General features: G+C 36.3%; 1 protein-coding gene across 2 annotated transcripts in view; it reads left to right on the top strand.

The window, feature by feature from the left end:
• The window catches only part of KCNH7 (potassium voltage-gated channel subfamily H member 7), a 496127-nt gene that overhangs the window by 410573 nt on the left and 69092 nt on the right, over positions 1–16462 (top strand). For both annotated transcript variants that reach the window (XM_046018072.1, XM_046018071.1), the window contains exon 7: positions 5160–5585. In XM_046018072.1, coding sequence (XP_045874028.1) covers positions 5160–5585 — 426 coding nt within the window. The remainder of the gene's footprint in view (positions 1–5159; positions 5586–16462) is intronic.

Here is a 16462-nt window from a genome sequence, read left to right as displayed (position 1 = left end):
CTGTTTAGTCTCCATGTATTTGAGTTCTTTCCAAATTTCTTCTTGTGATTGAGTTCTAGCTTCAGAGCATTGTGGCCTGAAAATATGCAGGGAATGATGCCAATCTTTCGATACTGGTTGAGACCTGATTTGTGACCCAGGATGGGATCTATTCTGGAGAATGTGCCATGTGCACTAGAGAAGAATTGTGTATTCTGTTGCTTTGGGATGAAATGTTCTGAATATATCTGTGATGTCCATCTGGTCCAGTGTGTCATTTAAGGCCTTTATTTCCTTGTTGATGTTTTGCTTGGATGATCTGTCCATTTCAGTGAGGGGAGTGTTAAAGTCCTACTATTATTGTATTATTGTCAATGTGTTTCTTTGATTTTGCTATTAATTGGTTTATATAGTTGGCTGCTCTCATGTTAGGGGCATAGATATTTAAAATTGGTAGATCTTCTTGTTGGACAGACCCTTTGAGTAGGATATAGTGTCCTTCTTCATCTCTTGTTATAGTCTTTGGCTTAAAGTCTAATTGATCTGATATAAGGATTGTCACCCCAGCCTTCTTCTGATGTCCATTAGCATGGTAAATTGTTTTCCACCCCCTCACTTTAAATCTGGAGGTGTCTTCAGGTCTAAAATGAGTTTCTTGTAGGCAGCATATTGATGGGTTTTGTTTTTTTATCCATTCTGATACCCTGTGTCTTTTGATTGGGGCATTTAGCCCATTAACCTTCAGGGTAACTATTGAGAGATATGAGTTTGGTGCCATTGTATTGCCTATAAGGTGGCTCTTACTGTATATTGTCTCTTCCTTTCTGATCTACTACTTTTAGGCTCTCTCTTTGCTTAGAGGACCCCTTTTAATATTTCCTGTAGAGTTGGTTTGGTGTTTGCAAATTCTTTCAGTTTTTGTTTGTCCTGGAAGCTTTTTATCTCTCCTTCTATTTTCAATGATAGCCTAGCTGGATATAGTATTCTTGGCTGCATGTTTTTCTCCTTTAGTGCTCTGAATATATCATGCCAGTTCTTTCTGGCCTTTCAGGTCTCTGTGGATAAGTCTGCCGCCAATCTAATATTTTTACCATTGTATGTTACAGACTTCTTTTCCTGGGCTGCTTTCAGGATTTCATCTTTATCGCTAAGACTTGTAAATTTTACTATTAGGTGACGCAGTGTGGACCTATTCTTATTGATTTTGAGGGGGGTTCTCTGCACCTCCTGGATTTTGATGCTTGTTCCCTTTGCCATATTAGGGAAATTCTCTACAATAATTCTCTCCAATAGACCTTCTGCTCCCCTCTCTCTTTCTTTTTCTTCTGGAATCCCAATTATTCCAATGTTGTTTCATCTTATGGTGTCACTTATCTCTCGAATTCTCCCCTCGTGGTCCAGTATTTGTTTGTCTCTCTTTTGCTCAGCTTCTTTATTCTCTGTCATTTGGTCTTCTATATCACTAATTCTTTCTTCTGCCTCATTTATCCTTAGCAGTAAGAGCCTCCATTTTTTATTGCACCTCATTAATAGCTTTTTTGATTTCAGCTTGGCTAGATTTTAGTTCTTTTATTTCTTCAGAAAGGGCTTTCATCTCTTCAGAGAGGGTTTCTTTGATATCTCCCATGCCTTTTTTGAGCCCGGCTGGAACCTTGAGAATCATCATTCTGAACTCCAGATCTGACATATTACCAATGTCCATATTGATTAGGTCCCTAGCCCCTCGGTATTGCCTCTTGTTCTTTTTTTTTTTTTTTTTTTTTTTTTTGTGGTGAGTTTTTCCGCCTTGTCTTTTTGTCCAGATAAGAATATATGAAGGAGCAAATAAAACACTAAAAGGGTGGCAAAGACCCCAGGAAAATACGCTTTAACCAAATCAGAAGAGACCCCAAATCATGGGGGGAAGAAAGGGGATAAGAAGAAGTTCAGAAAAAAAAATTAAAAAAAAAACAAATTTTAAAAATATAAAAAAGAAAAAAAATATATATATTAGACTGGTGACTAGAACGGGGTCACCCACTTAATTTGGAGAGTATTTTGGTCTCTTAGAAGAAACTACCTCCCAAAATTTTAAAAAATGAAAAACATATATAAGGGTAATAAACACAATGAAAGGATGGAATATGCCTATAAAGATGAAAAAAAAATTTTTTTAGTTTTCTATAAAAAGTGTTGATAAAGTAAGTTGGTTGGGAGAATAATGAAAAATAAAGGGGAGAGATTTTTCTCGTGCTGGAGACTAGAACAAACCCAAAGCTAGATTTAGGGCATATTTTGGTCTATTAGAATAAGTTTTACCTCAAATTTTTTAGAAGAAAAAACCCTATGTGTATACAAAAAATAAAGTTAGATACAATGAAGGATAAAATATGACTATAATGAAGTTTCAAAAAAGATTATTACTTTTTTATGAAAGGTATTGTTAAGATAAACTAGTTAAAAAAACATTAAAAGAGGAAAGGGTAAAAGTTAAAAAAATTTAGAAGAAGAAAAAAAATAAAATTAAAAAAAGTTAAATTAACTGCAAGACTAAGGAATCATGGGGAGAAAGCCATGAATTCCATGCTTTGCTTTCTCCTCCTCTGGAATTCTGCTGTTCTCCTTGGTACGTGAACTTGGTCCTGGCTGGATTTCTTGTTGATCTTCTGGAGGAGGGGCCTGTTGTAGTGACTCTCAAGTGTCTTTGCCCAAGGCGGAATTGTACTTCCCTTCCCAGGAGTCAGGTTATGTAATCCGCTCAGGTTCGCTTTCGGGAGCTTTTGTTTCCTGAATGATTTCTGTAGAGTTCCGGAGGATGGGAATGAAAATGGCGGCCTCTCCGTCTCCGGCCCAGAGGAGCCGAGAGCTTGGGGCCCCACTCCTCAGTGTGCCCTCAGAGAAAAGCGCTCAATCACTCCCAGGTCACTGGCCTCTGGCTGCTCTCTGAGCTCACCCAGCCTGTGACCAGTTCAAGGTAACCCCGAGCTGAGAGCTCAGTCCTCGGCTCTGTCTCTGTAGCCGGCTTCCCCGCTCTAATACCTGGGAACTCTGCAACACTCAGACACCCCCGATGCTTCTGTGACCCCACGGGACCTGGGGCCTCACTGACCCTGCATGGGCTTTACCCCAGTTTAGCCTCTGGAGTGATGTCCCTCAATGGAGCAGATTTTTAAAAGTCCTGATTTTGTGCTCCATTGCTCCACCACTTGCTGGGAGCCAGCCCCTCCCCCCACGGTCTATCTTCCCGTCACTTTGGATTCACTTCTCCACCAGTCCTACCTTTCAGAAAGTGGTCGATTTTCTATTTCTAGAATTGTTGCTGTTCAGTTTCCTCTTGGATTTGTAGGTGTTTTCAATGTTTAGATAAGCTATCTAGCTGATCCCCTGCTACCTGATGTAGTCTCAGCCTGCTACTTCTCTGCCATCTTGACTCCTCCCTCTAAGATTGGAGTTTTAACAGTCTGCAGTTATCAACAGTCTGCAGTAATCAACTCACAGATTTTCCGAACATTAATCTTCTTTAGAGTTAGAGATAGAGATTGAGATCTTGGATTCTAAAGATTTTCAATATTTCAGAAACAATGAAATCACTTTATTTTCTAGATTTCTTTTTTACTAATAATTCCTGTCTTTTTCATAGTAGCTTAAAATAAAGCCCTGTTTCCTGTTCAAATTTACCCTAGACTGAGAAAAAATGGTTAGGTTCTGTATTATTATGATTTTTTTGAATTTAAGTTAAATCAGTTTACCTGTTATCTTAAAACACCTTTGTCTATTTTAACTGAACTCATCTGTTATATTTAAAAATCTGTTGTATCTCATCTGTGGTTGTTATTAAACTTCTCAAGTTCTTTTTAAGATAACAATGGTAACTCATTATATGTGAAAAAAAAGTATGAGATATGACAATGAAAATAAGATTTAAAATTGAAATTTGCCTATGCTGTTGTTATAATCAAGTTAAAATCTACAGGGATGAAATTACCAAGAACAGAGAAATAACACTCTTTGACAAATCAGCAGGGATTATCTGAGGTTCTTGCTGAAAAGCTGATAGTATATTAGCTGTATTTAGGAGAATCTAGCCTAAGAAAATTTATTTAGTGAAATTAACTCCAAAATAGAGACGTTGCATATATGTGGGATATTCATAATACAAGAGTGTCACCCACTGCTTCCTTAAAACATGCCTCTATGTGCTACTTGTGGAGCCATCAAAAATTTTTAATTTTTGTACCCTTCTGTATTAAGACTAATTACATTTGGGGGGTCATGAAATAACCTTTTTGCTTTTACCTTTGTTATTGAAACTTAGTCTAAAGTTACCAACCCATGAACTTTTCTACTGGGCTGTGATTCAGGTTTAGTTCTCATTTTTTTCAGATAAACCAAGATTTTACAAGATGAACTATTTTAGTCTACTCAGTATCTTATCATGTAGAATAAATTCCAGGGCTTAAGTGTCCACTGGTGCTAGTAATCTTACAACATTCCCAGATCGACATTCTGAACATCTCCTTGTACCATTGTCTCTTTGTGATTCTCTAAATGTGAGGGAGGAGTTTGAGTGAAAGTACGCGTGTCCCAGAATAGAAAATATTCTCTCAGCCTTTTAGGGAAAAGACTCTTTTGTGTTTATTTTAGACTTATGTGCCTTTTTTTCCAATTTTAAAAACAGATTGCAGGTGAGAAAATTGTAATTAGAGATTTGAATGAGTTGCATTTAATTTATCAAGGTTTAATTATAAATTAAACATATGTAAATTAAATATGAACATGGATCCAAGTAGGCTGCTTCTATTCATTACAGACAATTCTTTCTGAGGTTTGAAAACTGAATTACTCATGTATCAGACTGATTTTATGATTTTCTAAATACAGCCATGTATTTTTATTTCTGAGTAGTAGTATGTTCCAAAAGAACCAGTAACCACTCCTTGCTATTTCGATGACAATATTCATTACTTTTCAGTGAAAATAATATTTATCAAGAAAAACGACTGGAGTTTTCTGGGGTCAAATATACTGCAAAATGGAGGTTTATGTTGGGTCCTTTAAATGTATGCCATTTTCATACATACTTCACAATTGCCTGCATCCTGCCTAATAGATTTTGATGCATAATTACCTGACCTTTTTATAGGTCAGGAGATCAAATAATGACATCTTTATGTAGTGTGCTATTTTCTTTTTTTGCTCAGGTTCTCTCTTTAGGAGCAGATGTCCTACCGGAATATAAACTGCAGAGCCCACGCATCAACAAGTTTACAATATTGCACTACAGTCCCTTCAAGGCTGTCTGGGATTGGCTTATTCTCCTCTTGGTCATATACACTGCTATATTCACGCCCTACTCTGCAGCCTTTCTCCTCAATGACAGAGAAGAACAGAAAAGACGAGAATGTGGCTACTCTTGCAGTCCTTTGAATGTGGTGGACTTGATTGTGGATATTATGTTCATCATAGATATTCTCATAAACTTCAGAACAACGTATGTAAATCAGAATGAAGAAGTGGTAAGTGATCCGGCCAAAATAGCAATACACTACTTTAAAGGCTGGTTCCTGATCGACATGGTCGCAGCAATTCCTTTTGACTTGCTGATTTTTGGATCTGGTTCTGATGAGGTAAGAGTTACTTCAGAATCTTATTTTCTGAAAGATTGCTATTACAAAAGTGAATCTATTTCAACTGAAAAAAAAAAAATCCCACAAGTGGTTGCTTTACAAACGTCCCATATCTCAGAAATGAAATTCATCTCATTGGAAATGCTATAAAATGAAATGACATAATCTTGCTATGGCAAACATTTCACAATTCTCTCTATTTTTGTTAAGAGGTACTAAAGACTATCTTTTAACCAAGAAAGCAAACTTTTGGAAAAATGTTTCATAACACGTAACACATTTCCAGGCTATAAAATCTCTCCGTGTTAACTTCATGGATATAAAACTGTCCAATTTGATAATGTCTCTTTCTTTCTTGACTCATAATTGTGGTTTGAGACATCAGGAACTTGTTTCATGTTCAAATTATGTGGAAGAAGCATCTTCTAAAATGTCTTGTTCAAAACTCTTTCTCTTAAATATCTAGATTGGAAAATGATTCTTGTGTTCCCAGTATCTTATGAAGTTGGCAACTTCAAGGAAATCTGACAAGTATATGTACAGAGCATTTTCTGGTTAAAGTCCATAACTTTAACCAGATTCTTAAGGGGTTCTTTGATCCAAAAGCAGTTAAGTTTTCCTCCAGTCCCCTCCATTTAATTGCCACAAACTGTAAAAAATCTTCCTGGATTCTATAATTGAATGACTTACAGAAGATGTGAAAGTAGATCTAAGGGAGTAGCTTGAGAAAGATAACCTCAGTGTGTTGAATTTTAAAAATTCAGGGTGCTTTTCTACCTGAGAACCCCATCTTTGCTTTTTGTTCAAGAGGAGGTCAAATATCAAAATGCTTCCTGCAGATGTTTGCTCCCTAACCATAAGAGAATCCTCCACTGCCAAGAGGAACAGTTGGCTTGGAAGTAAATTATCTCCTATAGATCATGACTGTTGAACTCTGGGCAGTTAAGAACAGGGCAGTGAAGGGGCACCTGGGTGGCTCAGTTGGTTAACCATTAGACTCTTGGTTTCAGCTTTGGTTGTGATCTCAGAGTCCTAAGGTGGAGTCCTGTGTCAGGCTCCATGGAGCGTGCTTTAGAGAATCTCTCCCTCTCCGTCTCCCTCTGTCACTCCCTGGCTCATTTTCTTTTTCTTCTTCCTTCTTTCAAATAAATAAGTAAAATCTTAAAAAAAAAAAAAAGAGCAAGGCAATATGTTCTTCCTGGATTCTACAAACCTTACACAAAGCCTCAAGCCTGACTATCTTCATCTGTAAAGATAATATTATTAATAATAATAATATTACTTCCCCGCTTACATTGTTTTATTTATTTAATTTATTTATTTTTAATTTGATACTCTAATGAGAAAATACACATGAAACTCTTAGAAAAATAATGAGAAAAGGTTAGTTGCTGTTAAACTGGTTGAACATTTCATGTTAGATACTCCTAACTTTGGTTGTTTATTAAAAAGCAAGAAAGCGAAATACTTCTTGGTACTTACTTTTATGAGTTTCCTACAATGGGTGATCCATGTACTTACATCAAATAAGTTCTTACTGATAAACAATAGAGTAAAATCTCATTCTTTCAAATTTTAAAATATGTACACCAAATTAAATTTCAACTTGGTGAAATAAAAGAATGAGTGAAAAAATAAATAGGCTAAATAGGATTGTTAGGGGAAGTTAATTTACTGATGAGGTTTCATCAATAACAATCAAACCAGTATTTGAATATGCTGATTAAAACCATTAAGGTAGAATTTTTAGGATTCAACATTTGATTAGTTTACTTCCAGTTACTATATCACTTGAAAATAATAAAATTAAAATATGTGATTTAGATAATCACTATTTCAGACTGGACTTCAAGAGCTGAAACAAAAATTAATTGTAATTCACAGTAGTATAGGAGGAAATAGTTTCTGGGGAAAATGGTGTCTGGACTATTTTTTCCATGTAGCATCAAGGAAAAGGTGAAGTTTGCCTCAAAGAAAGCAATATAACTTCTCCACTCCCATGTGCTTTCATGGATTCTCCAATGGTCCCAAACCTACTCTTCATTTTTTTAAGATGTGATATGATATGGGAAGAGTTCTGACTTTGGACTTAGACAGACCTGGGTCTGACTCTCCTCTTTGTCACTTACTTGTTATATTTTGGCAAGATACTTAACTCATTAAGATTTCATTTGTTTTTCTGTAAAATGGTGAAAGGTATGTTATGATTTTAAAAAATAAAGCAGCGTATATGAAGAGACTAACTCAGTACCAGGTACATAGCAAGTGCTTGCCAAGGTTATGCCTCTTCTCTTTCCCATCCCTTTGGATTAAAGTCTGTTTCTTAATGAAGTCTTCCCTTAAACTTACATGTTACCACAGTACTCCGTAAATACCTTAAAAATTCAAGTATTGAACAAAAACTTATTGAGTGTCTATGATCTTACAGTAGTTATTTGATTAGCTAGTTGTAGTTAGGAATCCTGAAGAAATGGAGACAGAAAGGAAATATTTTGAGGACCATTATTAGGTTGCAAAGCAAAGGAGCATAGGGCATATTTTAGAGGGAGGTATGTAGGCATCAAGGATAGCAAGGGAAAAGATGGGTCTGGAAGGCAGATAAGGGTGTCAACTTTTGGGTTGAGTTGGCTATGAGAGGTAACAAGACCAATGATGAATTGGACTAATCTATACATTTTTCAAGAGTAATAATGAAGATACTTTTTTTATATGCAAACTATATTAAGTAACTATAATCAGGCTTTTAAAAAAAAGTATTTATTTGAGAGAGAGAGCAAGGGGGGGAAGAAGAGGGAGAGGAAGGAAGAGAGCCCTCAAGAAGACTCTCTGCAAAGAGGCCAATCAGGAGCTCAATCCCAAAGATCATGATCTGAGCCAAAACCAAAAGCCAGATGCTTAACTGACTGAGCAACCCAGGCACCCCTATAATCAAGCTTTTAGTTAGGTTTTTCAATACATAGTGATTTTTCAGAATGATACTTTCCCAAAAGTGTATAATGTCTTGTAGTAAAAGTATTAAAAATATTTAGCTTGCATTTTTGTTTCTGGGAAAAAAGAAGAAAAATGCTTCTAAAAAAAAAGAGATCTTATATTAAAAGGAACTAATTTGGGAAGTTTCATCACATGAATATGAAAAAAAAGAAAACTTTTTGGGATTTTTGACCCAAAACTAAATGGCAAATCCTAAAATTAAGCTAGAGGTCACCCTAACGAGACATTATCCAGTGCAATGTTTTTCAGGCTGGGGTATCATAGAGGTGACTGAAAGAGTTGGCCTGAGTTCAGAGGCCCTCAAGAGTTGACATCAGGACAGACTGATAAGACTCAGAGCCATCCACCTCCACTGTAAAGGATTAGCTCGATTGTATCTACTACACCAACTGGAGTTTCCTGTAATTTTTTTTTTTTTTTACAAATTTTAATAAGAATTGACTTGACTCATTTTGCCATTTCCAGAAAGTGCTATGGTAACCTTTACTCCAGTAGGTTCATTCATTCTGTAAGCATTTATTGAGAACCAACTACTGCCAACATGCCAGACCCTGCATTTACAAAAAGAATAGGACAAGACCCCACTGTCTGGTATATTACAGTCTATAATGAGAATAGCCAACGAGCAGAGAGTACTATCTGATAAATGCTTTAATAGTGCCATGTACAGGGGGACATGTGAACATGGAAGGGGAGGTTCCTGAATTTTTTTTCAGGTAAAAGGGGTGGGGAAGTCATGCCAATTGGATGGGAAGCCCATTAGAAGCATGGAGCTATGAGGTGTTGGTTCCCAGTCCTATCAGACCCAATATTACAGATATTTTATAAAGCCCCTTTTATTATTGTTAAATAAAAGTCACAAATAGAGGGGCGCCTGGATGGCTCAGTGGGTCAAGCCTCTGCCTTTGGCTCAAGTCATGCTCTCAGGGTCTTGGGATTGAGCCCCACATCGGGCTTTCTGCTCAGCGAGGAGCCTGCTTCCCCCTCTGCCTGCCTCTCTGCCTATTTGTGATCGCTCTCTCTCTCTCTGTCTAACAAATAAATTTTTAAAAAAAGGTCACAAATAATATAGCCTTTTATTTTCATTTTAACATAAGGGTTGAATATAGATGTATGTGTTTATATACACATATATGTGTATATAAATATATATATGCGTATATATATATAAATATATATATATACGCATAAATATATGCGTATGCATACACATGTACAGGTAAATATGTATATATATGCATATATTAACATTTACACACACCTAGAAATCTCATGACTGTGATAACAACAAACATGGACTGACATAGGCTGTATTTACACAGTATACAATACCACAGGACTTGCTGTCACAGCAGATACAATTTTCTAGAATAGTAACAATTCCTATTGAAGGTCCAAACTAAACTAGTTAACTAAACAAGTTAATTATCTCTCAGTTTACAAGGTAGCTAAATTCCTGGATATTTTAATGAATATTAAAATGTGCAAAAGTTAACCTCTGTTTAGATGTAAAAGCCGGCATTGAAGCTCAACAACTAAGTCTGGGTTTTGCCAATACGAATGACTATGAGACACTGAAAAATTATATAGGACACAGATAATTTTTCTGCTGTTGGAGACTGCTCTAGGCGTTATAGGACTACTTACCTCACTGTACTGGGAAGTAAGGAAAAATTCAGGAAGTGCTGTCAAATACTATAAAGACATAAAGTGGGATGCAGGCCAGAAATAAATCTCTAGGTGTGTCAGTGCACTATGCTGAAGTGGTGTCAGGTCAGATATTTGCCACAGCCAAACGGAAGTGGCTTCAGAAATTAACAGGAAGCATGTAGGGCCCCTTCTTGCTAGAATCTTGGTGATAAAAGGAGGTGGGAAAGGCAGTACTGGAAGGCTACACATGGTGAAGGAAAAGAATTACGGTTTTTGTTTCAGTTTCTCCCCTTAAGAAGTTTATGAGTGGACAAGAAAAAGCCTTGTGATGCAGAATGACTTCCACAGGTGGCTAATTTGGATGAGGCGATTAAGAAGAATTTGGGGGGACATGCCATTTGAGTTCAGACTCGACCAGAAAAACCTGGCCTCTTGAAAACACACACAGAGCATTTCAAGCAAAAGAAAACACTACTGAAAATGGCCCAACTAGGGAACAAGCTTGGTGTGTTAGAGCAGAAAGGCCGGCGGCAGCTGGGGTGAACCATAGTGAATTGGGAGTTGAGTGCTGAGACAGGAGGATGCAGAGACAGGGACCAAATCACATGCAACCGTGACATCTGGGGCATTTGAGGTTTATTCTGGCTGCAGTGGAGCCTTCCAAGTGGGAACAACATAATCTAATGGACAGTTTTAAAGACCTCCTGGCTGATGGTCTGCAGACAATTTAGTCAGGGTGGAAGCAGGGGAAGGCTTCTTCAAAGCGTCGAGCTTTTGCTATAATTCAGCAGGAACAAAACAGCAACAGTTTGGACCACATGGTGGCAATAGAGGTGAGGAGATAAAGATACATTTGGAATATAGCAGAGGGGAGCTGTTAGGCTTGTTGATGCATTAAATATTGTTGGAGGAGTAAAAAACAAAGCAGAATTAATGATGGTTCAAAGATTTTGTCGTTTCTTTCCTTTTGTTTGAGATATTTTGGAGGATGGAGGTCCTGAAGCAACTTCCTAGATAGGAAAAATCTGGTGAGAAGAAGGTGCATTATGGGAGAGAAATTCCTGTTTGGTCCATGTGAAGTTAGAGGTGCCCATCAGTCATCCGAGTACAGATGGCATGTAGGCAAGTCAGGGACTCCATGAACAACTAGAAAGATATATATGTGAGTATAAGAAAAAGAAGCGAGCTCCATTAAATTATAAGTTAGATATAATCATGGCAAAGATTGGTTTAGACCAGTGCTTCTCCCTCAGGACCATGCACAGATTTTGCTGTGGATCTAATAAGAGTTTGGAGATTCGTATCTGGTAGTTCTAAAGTAAAACCTTGAAACCTTCATTTTTAAAAGTGGTAGGAATTTCTGCTGTTTAGATATATAAGATTTGGTGACCTTATCTGGATCAAAGAGGAAGTCCATGTGTTCACGGGTGAACATTTCTACAAAACAAAGACATAAATAATCAAGTAAAGCAGTGGTTTTAAACTAAATATAAAGACAGTCATGATTTCATCATCGCTTAATTCTAGCTGAATTATTAAAATGTTTTTTTCTATGCATCACAGCATCTCAGATGACCTTAGAGAAAACAATTTTGTCAATGTCAAAATAGTTAATTAACTGTTAGTGTCTTCCTTGCCAATTTCTCTAAATGGTAAGCTACTGTAATATTTCAGTTTTATTTACACTCAGCCCTGAAGAAGCAAACCTATTTGAATTTTGGATCTATATTATTTTAGCTATAAAACATATATCCTAGCAATGCTGAGGATAGCTTGGCATATACATTTTTACTAAAGCAGAATTACACATACATTTTATATGAACAGAATTGCTCACTTTTTCAAAACACTCATTTATTGTTTTAGCCTAAGTAAAAGCAAATCTCCTACTAATAACTAGAGGATCTTCCAAAATATTAAGAAAATATGTTGAAGAAAGGAATACTGACAGGGGTGCCTGGGTGGCTCAGTCAGTTAAGCATCTGACTCTTGATTTCCACTTAGGTCATGATCTCAGGGTCCTGGGATCAAACCCCACATTGAGCTCCCTGCTCAACAGGGAGTCTGCTTCTCCCCCTCCCTCTGCCCCTACCCCCTCGTGCTCTCTTGGTCTCTTTCAAATAAATAAATAACGTCTTTAAAAAAAGAAAAGAAAGAAATACTGGGCAATAATTGGGCTTTCCGATGTCATTAGTATCTTCCTATTGTTAATGCCATCCAGACAGACCAAGGAAGGAAAGATTCTCTATTTCTTAATTTTTGCATCATCAAATATCATGCCACCCATAGCAAATTGTCTCAATATCACTGATGCAAGAGAACAACATTATTGACTGTGTCTCCAAAAAGTCAACTTTTCATTACCTCCCTCAAGTTTTCCCATATTTTGCTTATCTGATTTTCAAATATATCAGCTGTTAGAATCTAGAGCGCTCTCTTTAGCTACAGATTTCATTAACGTCTTCCTCTCCTGAAAATTAGTGTTTTGTTTTGTTTTTTTTATTAACTACTTCCTTTGTGGACCTTTCTCCATCCCCACTTTACTGTTATTTTTCATGAATCCTGAATACAAACAAGGTCTTTGAAACCTAAGTATATACAGTGCTCTTTGAGGGGAAGTTTTAATAGAAAAGAGGAGTTTCTGTTGACATTGATATGTTTGTTTCATTAGTCTGTTAGATGCATCATAGAATGGATACAAGGGGAAACTTAGCAAGCATCTGTATAGAAATTCTGATCACCTTGTCAGAATTCTTTCTGAATCTGATCTCTACAGCAGTTGCCATTAGTTTGTTAGAAGTGAATCGCTAAAACATTAGACATACTAATGTTCAAATTTAAAAACCAAAATACATTTTGAAGAACTGTATACATAATATATTCCTACCCATAAAGTGACTGTGTCTCCATTTAGATAGTTCTTGGAAGTTAAGGCAGATGTCTCCATTGGCTTGTATTTGAGGCTATTGGTCATGCCTCTAAAAATCTGTGGTATGACAAGTGAGAGACACAGGGTCCCCAATGCAATAATTTTTGAACCAAGGAAATATAAAAACATTCCATAAAATAAATGTTTTTCATTTAGCTGACCATTTATTTGTCATGTATATGTGATCTGTTGTCTACAATTTGCTAGAGATGACATAAGGTTCAATTTTTGGTTAAATATTTCTCAAAACAAGTCAAATTCTCTTTTTAAAATATAACATCCAAAATTTTTATTCATTGTAACATTTGCTTATTACTATTTAAAATCATTTGATGACCAGTTTTCCATATTATTGTAACTAAAGAAAGGGAAAGTGAGTTCAAATTGCACAAAATAGAATGTTAATTATAAACAAAAAAAAATAAAAACATTTTGACAGTAAAGGTTGTTAAATATTGGAGTGCGTTTCACAAGGAGGTTGTAAAATCTTGAGTTTGAAAGCCTCAGTTTGTGGAGGAATTTGTGAGGTTCGGTATGAATAAAGAAAGAATAAATTAGATGATTTTTTAAGGTTTTTTACATACTCAAAATAAGTTTTTTTTAATTGTATCAATAAATGTGTCCTTAGAAATATTGGAAAAAGTGTGACTCAAGCTGAACAAAAAACTCAAAACTAGTTTCAATATTGTTAAGTTTTATTGGGTAAGCAACTCATGGAATGGTATATATAAGCACCAGAGCTTAGAGGGAATTGAAACAAAACCTGAAGCAAAACATGAGTGTAGAGTTATGAAATGTATTACTAAGTGTTCCCATTTCCCCACTTGTGCCCAAATATTTCTTGACAAACAGAACAGAATGATGGATTAAGTAGAAATTTTCAGTGATGATTCATTCTTTTATTCCTGTAGGCAAAACTAAAGATCACATACTTATATTTCCCCATTTATAAATAAATAATTCTACCCACTTACTACAGGCAAAAGTTTTAGAGAGTAAACCTCCAAAATAAAGTATTTTAAGTGTAAGATTTTTGAAAATGCTTACTTAAAATTTATTTTGAAAATTATTGAGCATAATATTTTCTCTTATTGATGAGGATTTCTCAGTTTAAGTGTAACCAGATTTATTCTTAAGAAGAGAATTGTTTGATAATAGTAAGAAGTCCCCTGTTCTAATTTCAGGCCTTCAGAAAGAATTTCACTTACACTAAGAAAGGATATTACCTCATCTATTGTAAAATATCTAGTAAAAAAAAAAATCACATGGTCATCTTGAGTCTGAGTCTGGTATCTAACGTGTTTATAAAATTGCAATAGTTTAGTATATATATTTAAAATAGAGTTTAGTTAAGAAAGTTATACTTAATAAAGGAAACTGACTTCTACCTTAGTATAAGAAAGTATCTAGGGTTTCATTTTATTTTTAAAATTTTTATTTTTTTTATTTGAGAGAGAGAGAGAGAGCACATGCCAAGGGAGGGTCAGAGGAAGAGGGAGAAGCAGACTCCCTACTGAGCAAGGAGCCTAACCTGGGCTTGATCTCAGGACTCCGGGATCAAAACCTGAGCCAAGGGGCGCCTGGGTGGCTCAGTGGGTTAAGCCGCTGCCTTCGGCTCGGGTCATGATCTCAGGGTCCTGGGATCGAGTCCCGCATCGGGCTCTCTGCTCATCAGGGAGCCTGCTTCCCTCTCTCTCTCTCTCTGCCTGCCTCTCTGCTACTTGTGATCTCTCTCTGTCAAATAAATAAATAAAATCTTTAAAAAAAAAAAAAAAAAAAAACCTGAGCCAAAGGCAGACACTTAACCAACGGAGGCACCCAGGATCCCTGAAAGTATCTAGGGCTTTAATAAACTATGATATGGGCACATTTTTTAAAAAAATTTAAATTGGATGATACGCTTCAACCACCCAGAAACTTGAATAATTTGAATTGCCAGGGGAAGAGATATTTTACATTTTAAAAGTTATGACAAAGTACATTAAAAATAAAAGTCCTAAATAAGTATACTTTCTTTACTATGGCATTCAGGCAGAAAGAGTTTGCAGTATCATTCAATCACAGTTAAAGGAGTTCGGGTCTGAAATGGCATAGGTACTAATGAGGCGGAGCCATGGCTTACTAGAATTCATTATGTCTCCTTTGCTACAGTTCATGAGCAGAACCAAAAAACAAAGTAACTTGCTTCAAGCCACGGAAAACTAACTCACCTCTTCCTCCATCTTACTTATTATTGTGATATCTTGCAGGTCATAATCACATAATCACAAGAGTCTTGTGAGCTCTTATGCTTTTTTAGTCTACCAGAAGCAACATGGGGGGTTAGGGGGATAGGAGAAGAATAAATGAAACAAGATGGGATTGGGAGGGAGACAAACTATAAATGACTCAATCTCACAAAACAAACTGGGGGTTGCTGGGGGGAGGTGGGATTGGGAGAGGGGGAGGGGGCTATGGACATTGGGGAGGGTATGTGCTATCGTGAGTGCTGTGAAGTGTGTAAACCTGGCGATTCACAGACCTGTACCCCTGGGGATAAAAATACATTATATGTTTATTAAAAAAAAAAAATTTGGAAGGGGAGGCGAACCATGAGAGACTGTGGACTCTGAAAAACAACCTGAGGGTTTTGAAGGGTCAGGGGTGGGAGGTTGGGGGAACAGGTGGTGGGTAATGGGGAGGGCACGTTTTGCATGGAGCACTGGGTGTTGTGCAAAAACAATACTGTTACGCTGAAAAAATAAATAAAATGGAAAAAAAATTTAAAAAAAAAAGTAATAATAAACAGTATTTTTTCTAATACCAGTAAAAAGTTAAGAAATAACATCTAAGAGAAAGTTTTTTACCTCTACTCTTTTGAAATTATTGCATAGGTTAAAAGATAATTGTATTTCTATTTTTAAAAATTAGGAAAAAACGCACAAAAATAGATTTACATAATATGTCTGAAATTAGAAATTAGATATACTGTGAGAGAAATATATATGCTGAAAACATTCTAGTTAGCCAAGTTTTGACATTAATACAACTATAAGGTAGTTGTTGGTCTCACTTTTCATTTGCACATAATACAAAGAGAGTACATTGAGCTAAATAGTGGGGACTAATAGTCTCCAACAAATCAGCAAGAGGAGATTGATCATTCTTTAGGCTACTGTCTCTGAAATTTTGGTGCAATCGTTCTTCTCTTTTTGTGATATGGGCGAAACACTTTAAATCTTTAAAGAGATATTTGAAGAAGAAGAAAAGAGTTATTGCAATCTTAGGTGTCATCTACAAGATATGCTGTACGTGGGGCGCCTGGGTG

This window comes from Meles meles, chromosome 9 (genome assembly GCF_922984935.1).
Source record: "Meles meles chromosome 9, mMelMel3.1 paternal haplotype, whole genome shotgun sequence".
NCBI lineage: Eukaryota > Metazoa > Chordata > Mammalia > Carnivora > Mustelidae > Meles > Meles meles.
Note: the sequence above shows the minus strand (reverse complement) of the source record. Positions and strands in the feature narration are given on the sequence as shown.